Below are 12,484 nucleotides of genomic sequence, written 5' to 3'. Positions count from 1 at the left end.
TGAGGAATAGAAGCAGCACGTTTTTTCACGTCGCATTACGCGCCGGCGGTAGCTGCGTGTTTTATCTATTTACGTATGGGCCGTGCTGGAATATTTGAGTTGCGTGTTTCGCGCAGCGCTGCGGAAAAGTCGTAGTCGCCCACTTTGCGTGGCCGTGGATAATGGCGAGCTGCAGCAGTGGTAGCCGCATTGAATGCATCTTCTTCAGCGAGTTCCACCCCACGCTGGGACCCAAGATCACGTATCAGGTGAGCTGCTGCGTGCTTGATGGAAGCTTTGCATAAGAACATAAGAAATTGCCATGCTGGGTCAGACCAAGGGTCCATCAAGCCCAACATCCTGTTTCCAACAGTGGCCAAACCAGGCCACAAGAACCTGGCAATTATCCAAACACTAATAAGATCCCATGCTACTGATGCCAGAAATAGCAGAGGCCATTCCCTAAGTCAATTTGATTAATAGCATAAGACGTTGGTTGTTGGAGTGGTTAGGAAGCCTTGTTCTGCTCCATGTTAACTGAGGCATGCCATTGCTGACTGCAGATTGGAGCAAGAAATCGTGGACTTTGCAGGGGATGATACTAGTGAGGGTAAATGTTGCTGGTGGAGGTGTGAACACATTCTTCAATGCAAAATCAGTGGTAGGAGGTTATGGACTTCAGGAGGATGGGTTTTATACAGTTGGGGGAGCAGTGATTTCCCTCTTTTAAACGTATAAGATTTAGAAATATACAGACTTAGATCATTAAGATCTGAAAATACTTAATCAGAGTCTTTCTGTCCTAAATTGTTTTAGCATTGCCAACAATCAGTGGACTTGCTGACTTGTCTTGTTTTAGACCGAATGAAACCGCTATATGTAGGGCTAGCAAACTAAAAATTAAAAAACAAAAAACAGGTGAGCAGTATGACTTTGAAAGAGTTGGCTGTACAGGTAAAAGCTTAGCATGAGGATAATAGGATCAGGCACATAAAGATCTATATTTGGTAGCAGTGGCGGCTCAAGGCAATCTGGTGCCTGAGGTGAGAGATGAACTCCCCCCCGGTACCCCACAGGTGAAATCACCAAGAGGGCTGGAGGGTTTCCTCTTGGAGTGTAGCTCTTTTGGTAGTTTAAAATGCTGTGGAAGGGGGAGGCAGGGGTCAGGGTTCCCAGAGGAGTAGCAGATAGAATATCAGTGATAATATTTCAAGGAAGCTGGCAATCCTGCCACACTTCCAAGAACCCTACCACCTGCCTCCCATGTTCCCCAGCATCTGCAATCCCCGGGGATGTGGGAGATGAGTGAATGGTGGGAGTCCGTGTGTAATGCACTCTCTTAGCGTTGGTGCAAGGGTATTAGATGCCCTATGCCAGGGGTGGCCAACCTTTCATGCACCAAGAGCCAAGAAATTAGGATCCACAGTACCAAAGAACCTCACGCTTTCTTTCCAACAGTCTACTCACTCCTGTCCCCATAAACTCTCTCTCTCCCCATGTCTCTCTCTCTCAGTCCTGTCTCCACCAGTCCCTCTGTCTGTTTCATTTATTTCCATTAGCCTCTCTTATTCCTCCTACAAATTTTCACAATTTCTCCATCCTATCTCCCTAATCTTTCAATCCTCTCAATCTGTTCCCATCACTTTCAATCCCATCCTGTCCCCCAATATCTCAGTCCTGCCACTAGTCTCTCTCAGTCCTCCCACCCTATCCCTACCTGTCTCTGACCAGCATCATCTTCTTTTGCTCTCCATATGGTCTGCCCAATCTGTCTTTCTCTCTCTTGTCCCCATCACTCTCTCTCAATTAGCCCCAGCATAATATAACTCAAATCCCACATGAACTATGGAGGGGCTGAGTGGCTCCAACATTAACACCTTCCTCCCCACCACACCCCTTGCGCTACTCTGTCCCCGCCTCCTCCTCACCCTCTGCCTACCCACAGTATCTCTCCTGTCCCCACTCTCTCTTACTCTCTCTCTCCCCTCCAGAGCCTCTCACATGCACCCTCCACCATTTCCCCTTCTGGCTTTCACACACCCATCTTCTCACCCCCAAAATTCACCCCTTTTCAAGTCACTCTCTCTAGAAGCATTCATCCCCCCATATGTCTCTCTCTGAAATCCTTCCCCCTCCAGTCACCATTCCTAGCTCTCTCACCCCATCACACACTTAGCTTCCATTCTCCCCACGTCCCATCAGCCCTTCTGGCTCTGTTCTTGCCCTTCACCCCCCCCCCTTATCTCTCTCTCTCTTCCATCTTCACTGCTTATGATTGTCACCCATCCTCATCCTTCCTCCCAATCTGGCTCTCTTTCTCACACACCCACCCTCTGCCCCACCCTGATACCATTTCTGTTTTTATACCCTCCCTCCCCCCAATTTTCTCATTCCCTTCTATTGCCTTTCCCCTTTCTTTTGAACCTCTTCTACCCCCCCCCAACACTGGCTTTCACACACCACCTCCATTCTGCTCCAAATGTATCTCATACTGCCCTTTATCCTGGTCCTCTCTTTCTTCCTACATTTCCCCCACCCAAGCCCTGATGTCTTCACGCTGCAGAACATGTGGCAGCGAGGACCTTGAGAAGGAATAAGATGCCAGACTGACTAATTTCATTGCTGACGAGGGAGATAGGGAGGGAAACAATATTCACTCCCCCATCTTCCCCACAGGAGAAGCTCCTAATGGTGCTGTTCCCCCCCCCCTCCTCCCCCCAACTCTTGCAGTATTCAGCTCTTTTCATGTCACTGCCCTCAGAAGAGTTCACCCCCTCTTGCACTGCTTCTCCTTCAAGCATTCACTTCATGCACTGCTCAGCATTTACCGCCTTTCCCTTGCCATAAATTATTCTGGTTTGACTGGAGCTTTGGATGGGTGGGGAGGAGGTACAGGGGCTGTGTAATCTCCAGCCCTTCCCCAGTAGACCAGAGAAGGCTCCTCTACTCCAGGTGGCAGGTGGGGGTGGAAGGTTGGACAGGATGGGGAGGGGCCTGGAGCAGGGAGCTGACTGGCTCTGTGCTGTCCTGTCAGCTCCAAACTCACCCACTCCTGTCCTCCACTGCTGCTGAATGCAAATGGGGTGAGTAGTAGAGCAGGGATAAGCAGAGAAAACCCTCTTATCCCTGCTCCAGCACCTCCCTTCTGTCTCTGCAGCAACCAGCAACACTGTCGGGTGATGAGAGGGAAGGGACGCTGGGGCAGAATGGCTCTGTTCTGTTCTATTCTGTTTACTTCCTGCTCCAGTCTCTCCCCTCTGTTCTTTGCAGTGCTACGCAGTTGACTGGTGGCCAGGAGAGCAAGAGCCACATTTTGCATCTGAAAGAGCTGCATGTGGCTCCCATGCCACAGGTTGGCCACCCCACTAAGCGAACCTAGCCTTTCACTCTCTTTCCCTCCTCCAACACAATTAAGTTATACATTTTGTTCTATTTTAAAATTTATCAACTGCTTCCCCAACCCTAAAGGTTTGTGTTAGTGTGAAAGAGGACAAACCTTGTGTGCAGACCTCTTCTCCTGCATTAGTCCACAGCAATGATGAACATGGAATTTTTTTCTTTTTTTTATTTGTCTGATATCTTATATCTTAAATTTTATGTGCATTAATTATTGAATGTTCTATTTGTCAGTTTTGAAATGTTTGTATTAGTATGGTTTACTATTGCTGTTTTTTGATTTTATTGTTTGATTTATGAGGAATGGTGATGTTTCTGTTTTTTACATTGTTGCAATGCATATAGTCTGGCTTGTTTCAGTTTCCAGTGCAGTTTTTGCCTATGTGCTTCTATTTATGCTTTGTCTCTTTATTCTGTATTTGGTAAGGTCTGTCTGTCTTCTACGGGTATGAACAAGGTGAGGTATTCTGCGAGCTTGTAGGTTCTGTGTAGAAATCTATTGCAGCCTGGCTTGTTCTGTTTTCCAAATAGGAGGTGTATTGGTGTTTTAGGGCGGTGTTGCTTTTTCATAGGCAGGGTTGTTACTGTTTGAGTGCTGGAGGTTATGGTATAGAAGGTTTACTATATTGTAATTGTAGTTCAATTTATTTATGGTTTGCTATGGGCCAAGCCTAGACATGGTGCACTTTACTATAGGCCTGATACCTTATGGATTCAAAGTGTCTTTTTGCAGTACATGTGAATATAATACACATCAGTGTTTCCCAGTCTTTTTAAGCCCAAGGCACACATGCATTAACAAAAATGTTCTGTGGTACACCACCCTCCATGGGGTAGGGTGGTGTACCATTTATATGGTTAAAAGAAGAACTAGGAAAGCGCTGAAAGCCCCACCAGTCTCTCTTCCAGATTATAAAACAAAAGGAGAGACACACATGAAGTCATCACAGTGGGCCAGATCCCTCTATACATAAATATCGTTGAGTTGTGGCAGTCAGCTCAGTTGCTTTCACTGACACACGTGGCTGCCAGAGATCCTCCGTTGCCACATCCAGTGCTGAGTGCATGCTCTCCCTGTCTCATGCAGCCTGGGCCCTCAAAGGATGAAGCTCGGGAGGGGCGGGGAGAAGAGAGAGTGCTGTGTGCAAGGTGTTGCTGTGTGTGCTGCCAGTAATTCCAGCACTCTGGAGTTGGTGCCGTAGCTAAGACGATGATTATACGTGTCCTCGGAACGGAGCTCCTTCAGGTTGAAGAGTCATCACTGGTGTGTGGTGTTGCTGTGGGATGCTGAGAGAAGATCTCAGTATCATGCAGTGGTGACTTTTTTATTTTTTTTGTATAACGCACCTGATCAGGTCTGAAGGCGCACTGGTTGGGAAACTCTGCTATTCGTGTTGTGATATTTTTACCTCAGATGACTGCTCTTGGAACGTTCTTTTTCCATGTAAGATCTCCTATGTTCATTCTCTCATACATGCACGCTCACCCTTCTTCCCCTCCAGAGCACACAAGCGGCAGCAACATCCACCTTCGCCCCAGGGGGACCCCTTCACTTTCCTCCCAGCACACGGGCTGATGCTATTTCTGCTCCTTTCTTCCAGCCACATGGATCAGCGCTGCTCCTTCTCCTGGCTGCAGTGATTGTGCTGCCTCCTTTCCACCCACACAGGCCCACATGACACAACTTCTACTTCTGGGTCTGCATGGGCAGGAATAAAGAGGAGCAGTTGCTGCCGTCCTGTCGCTGCTGTGATGCCTCCAAAACTCTGGTGCTGTAGATGGCCACTTTAGCCTGCTTAGTGCATCCACCAGCCCTGCACTCTCACACCTTCCATGCACGCTTGCTCCCTTTCCCTTCATTTCCTCTCACGCTCCACCTGACTTGTACTGCTTCCCTTCCTTTCCTCTTACATACACTCTCTCTTCTCACTCATTCACTCCCTTTCTCTATGCTACATTCACCCCTTCTCTCACTCACTGCCCTGCCCTTTCCTTCCTACGCCACCTCTACCCTCCCTCATCACTAACAGCCACCTCCCCCCACCCTGGTTTAACGTGATGCCTCGGGGTCCTGATATTGCTGGCGGGGAGTGGGAACCCTGTCAGCATGTCATTCTGCACTGCCACGGGTCTTCCTGCCAGTGGGGTGCGGAAACCCCGCTGGTGTTAGCATTGCAAAATACAAAGTGAAGCAGCCATGCAGGAGTATTTTGGGGGGACACTTCTTGCTGCCCGCCCCCCTCCCAAAATTTGCTGCCTGAGGCGGCTGCCCGAGAAAGCCATCTCAGCCTGCCTATTGTAGAACCGTCCTTATGTGGGATGTAGGGAACAAGTTAGGAGAGAGAAGCTGCAAGTGAAGGTGAAAATAACCAAGGAAGTATTTCAAGGCATATCACATTTTTTAAACCATAAAAATAAATGCAGAATAGTTAAGATTAATTTCATGGTTACACCATCACAAAAGTAAATGCATAACAAGTTTACATAATTTCCCCCCTATTTTCTATTCTGTTTTATATGTGGTCCTTGTTCCAGTGTTCCTCAGCTAGGAAACATGCACCAGGACCCCTTACAAGACCTTGTGATAAGCCCTGAATCCGGCCACCCTTGAGTAATGACCACAGCTCTCAACACCCCTCCTCTCTGTGGGGCTGGGAGTACTGCCCCCAGTAGCATCCCCAGTCCTATCTGAGCCGGAGATCGAACTGGGGACCTTCTACACTGCACCACCAGCAAACCAGCCTATCTCCTGCCTTTTAAAACTCCATACATATCTCTATATGGACTGGGAAGGATATGCTGTTTAGACGCACCCCTAGGTTTATTAGATTTTTTTTTTTTTTATGATTATGAGATGTCTAATAAATGTTGTTGTACCTGGGCAAAGCTTGTTGTGTCGTTTAAAAAGTGTGTATCGATACAATGGATACATAAAGACGCGCCCACCCTGGAACAGTGGCGAATACAAATGCATAGCTTATTACTTATGGAAAAATTGTCTGTATCCAAGAAAACCTGTAGGAGACAAAAAATGTCTTCAGGTTTGGAAACCATACCTAGATTCCTTGTTTTGTAGAGTTTGCAGTCTAATTAATTCTCTTTCGGTATCATAAATTGCAGCCACAGTTGGGATTGTTGGGAGGGGAGTAACCTGAAGAAGACATGTTACTCACTTGTCTGAGATTGTTGGTGTACTTCTGATTCGGTTTGGTGTACTTGTCTTCTGAAAACAATAAACAGATTTTTCTAAAACTCCATACATTTCCCCCCCCCTGCCAGCTTCGGTGGAGGGCTGTTCTTATATTCACTGTCTTTTTTTCTGTCAAGCCTCTTTTACAGTCTTCCTGAGTCTCTTATGATGATGTTCTAGACCTTTCCTTCTACTGTTTATTCCACGTTCATGTGGTATTTGAATGTCAGTCTGCTACCCCTCCTTTCCTCCAGGAGGGTTTTGTGTTCAGAGGTTCAAGTAGCTGTGGCAGCGTGGAGCACTGCAGTGAGCCTGGGATCCCTGGTGTCACGTGTGGGGTTAGGCCCAGGCACCGCGTCGCCCCAGCACCTATAATTTGGGTCTTGGGGGCTTGACAAAAGGGACACCGGGTAGAGGGTGTTGCAGAGCCTTCTCAGCAGCTAAACTCAGATGGCGTTAACACACGGTAAAATCACGCTGTCTTTCCATTCACCCAGCAGTTTTAAAAACAAAACAAATTAATGTTTCCACATTTAAAAACAAATCCATTTCCTTAGAGTAGGAAGCATTATGAAATACTGATGTTGCTCTTATATTGATAGCTACCCTGAGTTTGAGGCATCTAACTTTTGGCAGTTCTGTCACTTATATATTAAAAAGTATATAATGTTTCTTGTGCTAATTAGATACTGATGATTTACCCAATAGATTATCTGTCAAATCTATTTTGTATTAATGTTATGATTTTGTTCTATGATATTGCAGGTGCCAGAGGAGTATATCTCCCGTGAGCTCTTCGACACTGTGCAGGTTTATATCATCACCAAACCGGAGCTGCAGAACAAGTTGATCACAGTGTGAGTAGAATATAGGGAGGGATCCAGATGGCGTAGTACAGGATTCCAGATGCAAAGATGGTGTCAGAAAATATGTAGAGATCTGCTGGATCATTGATAAGTGATAGAGATAACGTGCCTGAGGGATCTCGCAGTGACACTCATTCCGTAACTGCCCAGCACTGCAGTGATGCAGCAGCTAACGATGCCTGTCAGCTAATCACTGCCAGTAATTTTTGCATTGAATTGAGTAAGTGTGAGAAGCCTTGTTCCTGATATCATCTTCGTCTTGGGTAGATGAGTATGAACCAGCACCTTGTCGTCTTATCAAGTTTTGTAATAATCCTCAGAGCCACCAAAATTAGGGCCTTATACATGAAGTTGTGACTCGCATGTTGGTGAAAGTTTCACCCATTATGATAATCCAAGAAAGTTAGCTACTCCTGAAGAGGTGTAGTTAACTTTTTCTCTCACTTGAGCTTAGTGGAAATCACCTACCAGTGCTCCTGGGGTGTCTTCCTAAAAGAACTGCAATGCCCTGTAAAACCCCTTCTACCTACTCTTTGTCCTGCACCTCCACCTGGGTCATAAAATAAAAAAAAGTCACCCTGCCCCCTTCCTCAAGGCTCATCCTCATATAGAAAAATAAAATCCGCCCCTACCCCGCAGGAAAACTCGTACACTGGAGCCTCTTCGGGCTTACTGGCAAATCCCTGGTGGTCTTTTGGAGGCAGGAGAGATTCCTGCTCCATTGCAATCATTTTTCAAAATGGCGCCAGCGGATCCTAGGTGCTCCTTTGTCCACATGCGAGGGGCAGTGAAGCACCTGAGATCAGCCAATGCCGTTTTGCCTGGATGGTGGCGTCTAATATAGAACCCAATGTTGTGTACCTGTACTCAAGATTATTTTTCCCTATGTGCAGCACCTTTGCACTTGTCCACATTAAATTTCACTTGCCATTTAGATGCCTAGTCCTCTAGGCTCGCCAGGCCCTTCTGCAATTTCTCACAGTCTGTTCATGTTAATAATTTTGAAGACTTTTGTGTTGTTTGCAGATTTGATCACCTCACTCACTATTCTATTTTCCAGATTGCTGATACATATGTAAAACAGCACCAGTCCAAGTACAGATCCCTGAGGCACACCACTATTTACTCCTCTGCACAGAGGAAGCTGACCAGTTAGTCCTGCTCTTTGTTTCCTGTCTTTTAACCAGTTACTGATCCATTGCCTCCTATCCCAGGACTTTTTTAGTTTCTTTAGGCGCCTCTCACTGGGGACTTTGTCAAATGCTTTCTGAAAATCCAAATACACTATTTCAATTGGATCATTTTTAATCACAAGTTCAAAAAAAGCTAACAGATTTGTAAAGCAAGACTTCCCTTTGCTGAATCCATATTGGTTCTGCCCCTTTAAGTCCTATCTCTCTGTGAGCAGTAATTTATGGATTTATTTTGAGAAAGCTGGTGAGTGGGTACGATATCTAGGTAAAGTTATGCATGTGACTTTTATCTAAATATTCAGTGTGGCTGCCGCTGAGTAATTGGAAAATGTTAGGACATGCATTTTTCTGACCAGACTTAGGAAAATAACTTTAGCTGGACAGCAACAGCTAAATTTTATTCCCACTCCTGGAATGCCCTCCACTGTTGCCTCTTTTTATCCAGGTAATCTTTGCCCACACAGTGAGTTGTGTATACAAAACTATTAGCTTTTGTCTGGCTAACTTCAGAAGTTAGTTGGACAAAATCTTTGAATATCGGTCTCTTTGTTTCTAAGAATACTTTCTCCCATTGAGACTAACGTAGACATCGGGCTCTCACTGGTCCATAGTTTCTCAAATCACCCCTGGAGTCCTTTTTAAAAATTAGTGTTACATTGGCCACTCTCCAGTCTTTAGGTTCTGTGGCTGTTTTTAATTATAGGTTACAGCAGTGTTTCCCAACCTTTTGTGTAGAATCCTAATGGATAGAAATTTCCAAGGGAGAAAGGGAATAGAATAACAGTGGGGGTGTACTACTGTCCACCTGACCAGAATGAACAGACAGATGATGAAATGCTAACAGAAATTAAGGAAGCTAACAAATAGCAATACGGTAATAATGGGTGATTTCAGTTACCCCAGTATTGACTGGATAAATGTCACATCAGGACATGCTAAGGAGGTAAAGTTTCTAGATGGAATAAATGACTACTTCAAGGAGCAGCTGATAAAAGAACCAGCAAAGAGGGGAGCTATTTTAGACCCAATCCTTAATGGAACACATGATTTGCTGAAAGGTAAAGGCGTTAGGGCCACTTGGCAATAGTGATCATAACATCAAATTTGACTTGATAACTGGAGGGAGGATGCTAAGGAAATCTACTGCAATGACATTTAACCTCCAAAATGGAGATTATGATAAAATGAGAAAAATCGTAAGGTAGAAGCTGACCAGACCAGATGTATTCCATGTATTAAAAAAGGTGGAAGGAAGGCTAAACAACTGCCGGCATGATTAAAAGGTGAGGTGAGAGAGGCAGTTCTAGCCAAAAGACCATCCTTCACAAAATGTAAAAGGGTTCTGAATGATGAAAACAGCATAAGCTCTGGCAAGTTAGATACAAAACATTGATAAGGAAATCAAAGACAGAATTTGAAAAGAAGCTTGCTGTGGAAGCAGAAACTCCTTAATAAAAATGTTTTTACAACTTGAAGCAAAACGTCTGTGAGGGAGTCATTTGAACCACTAGATGATCAAGGAGTAAAAAGGGGGGGTGAAGGTAGGACAAGGCTATAGCGGAGAGATTGAATGAATTCTTTGCCTTGGTCTTTACTGAAGAAGATGTAAGGCAGATGCCGATGTCAGAAGTAATATTTAAAGGTGATGAATCAGAGGAAATGAAACAAATCTCAGTGAACATGGTAGATGTGCTAGGGCAAATTGAATAAAGAGTAGCAGATCACCTGGACCAGATGGTATATATCCAAAAGTGTTGAAAGAAATGAAAAATGAAATTGCTGTTGGTAATCTGTAAACTCTCATTAAAATCAGCTACGGTGCCTGAAGATTGGAGGGTAGCCAATGTCACGCTGGTTTTTAAAAACGGATCCAGGGTTGATCCGGGAAAATACAGATCAGAGAGCCTTATGTTAGTGCTGGGAGAAATGATTGAAAGAATTTCTCAGCGTTTGTCAGAGCGGTAGGTGACCGTGTGCTATTCTACCAAAGAATCACACCAACACTGCTCACACAAGTGACTTATGAATCACAAATGACAAGTCAAGATTCGGTGCGTTGACTCATGTTCCTTCATCCTTGAAAAGCAGCGGCAATAAATAGAGCCAAGTTTATGGTTCAATAAGCCCCTGAGGCAGCTCGGCAGAGCGAAACTCGGCCAGAGTCGGGCAAGTTCCAATAAAGTCCATTTTAACCGATTCCATCCTTTCATTCTTCTGCTGTCCGCTACATTGGATCGGTTACCGGTTTGTTTTCTTAGTTTAATTTCAATCCAGGAACTGAACTGTTTTTATTAAGTTTTATACAGAAATTTTACATGACCTTATTATTTTTACTTATGATATTAACTCCTGTTCATATTTCTTTTAGTTGATTATTCTTGGAATACTATTTTATTTGCAATTAATATTTTTTATACATTTTATTCCTTTCTTTTATGGTATTATTTTATGTTTAAATTTAGGAAATTAAACTGGATGAGAAATTTTATGCAAATGTTGTAAACAGTTATGATGGAACTCACCGAATGACGGTATATAAAATCTTTGTAAATAAATAAATAATGGATTTAGCCAAGGGAAGTCTCGCCTTGCCAATTTGCTACATTTTATTTTTTGAAGGTGTGAATAAACATGTGGCTAAAGGTGAGCCAGTTGATATAGTGTACCTGAATTTTCAGAAAGTGTTTGACAAAGTATTCATGAGAGACTCTTGAGAAAATTAAAAAGTCATGGGATAGGAGGCAATGTTCTGTTGAGGACTGAAAGTTGTTAAAAGATAGAAAATGGAGAGTACGGATAAATGGTCAAATTATTTCAATGGAGAAAGGTGAATAGTGACGTGCCCCAGGGATCTGTACTAGGATCGCTGCTTTTTAATATATTCATAAATTACCCAAGTATGAGAACGATGAGTGAGGTGATCAAAATTTGCTGATGATACAAAATTATTCAAAGTTGTTAAATCATAAGAGGAAGTATGAGAAATTGCAAGAGGACCTTGCAAGACTGGGAGACTGGTATCCAAATGTCAACGTTAAATGTCATCTGCCAAGTGCAAAGTGATGCATGTAAGGGAAGAGCAAGCCAAATTATAGCTACACAATGCAAGTCACCACCCAGGAAAAGTATCTAAGAGTCATCGTGGATAATGTATTGAAATCTTCTTCTCAGTGTGCAGCAGCAGCAGCCAAGAAAGCAAATAGAATGCTAGAGATTATTAGGAAAGGAATGGAGAATAAAACAGAGAATATCATAATGTCGCTGTATTGCTACATGGTGTGACCTCATCTTGAGTATTATGTGCAGTTCAAGTTACCGCATCTCAAAAAAAGACATAACTGACTGCATCATTCTTCAAAATGCGTTATAGCATTAACACATGCGAAAAATGCTGTAGCACATGATGCGAATGCAAATTTTGGGGGTGGGCAGGATTGGGGAGGAGTTTTGGGCGGGAATTAGTTAAATTAGAGGACATATCGCACCGTGCGATAGTATAGTGCATGCTATCGCATAGTCTTAACACCAGAAATAACTATACCTTTTTTGGAATTGCATTTTGGCCATTGCTGGGCTTGGGAGGGGGAAGGGAGAGGGGAAGCGATAAGTTACCGTGTGGTGCGGTAACTCCAAAATTTCCCTAAGCACACCCCTTTTTGTTAGCGTGGGTTTTATCACTGCATTAAGACTTTTTGATGAATCTCAGGGAGTATTAGAAAAGGTACAGAGAAAGGTGACCACAAAGATAAAGGGGATAGAACAATTCCCCTATCAAGAAAGGCTAAAGAGTTTAGGACTCTTCAGCTTGGAGAAGACGGCTGAGGGTGAGATATGATAGAGGTCTATAAAATAATGGAGTA

General features: G+C 44.1%; 1 protein-coding gene across 3 annotated transcripts in view; it reads left to right on the top strand.

Annotated features, from left to right (window-relative positions):
• The first annotated feature begins 12 nt into the window (after positions 1-12).
• Positions 13-12,484, top strand: part of NPRL2 (NPR2 like, GATOR1 complex subunit) — a 29,705-nt gene continuing 17,233 nt past the window's right edge. The window contains exons 1-2 of one of the 3 annotated variants that reach the window (XM_029599524.1): positions 13-248; positions 7,331-7,422. In XM_029599524.1, coding sequence (XP_029455384.1) covers positions 162-248; positions 7,331-7,422 — 179 coding nt within the window. In that variant the 5' untranslated portion in view covers positions 13-161. The other 2 variants (XM_029599525.1, XM_029599526.1) reach the window with 2 other exon arrangements.

Source organism: Rhinatrema bivittatum, chromosome 4, assembly GCF_901001135.1.
Source record: "Rhinatrema bivittatum chromosome 4, aRhiBiv1.1, whole genome shotgun sequence".
Lineage (NCBI taxonomy): Eukaryota > Metazoa > Chordata > Amphibia > Gymnophiona > Rhinatrematidae > Rhinatrema > Rhinatrema bivittatum.
The sequence above is the reverse complement of the archived record's forward strand: the minus strand, read 5'-3'. Positions and strand labels throughout refer to the sequence as shown.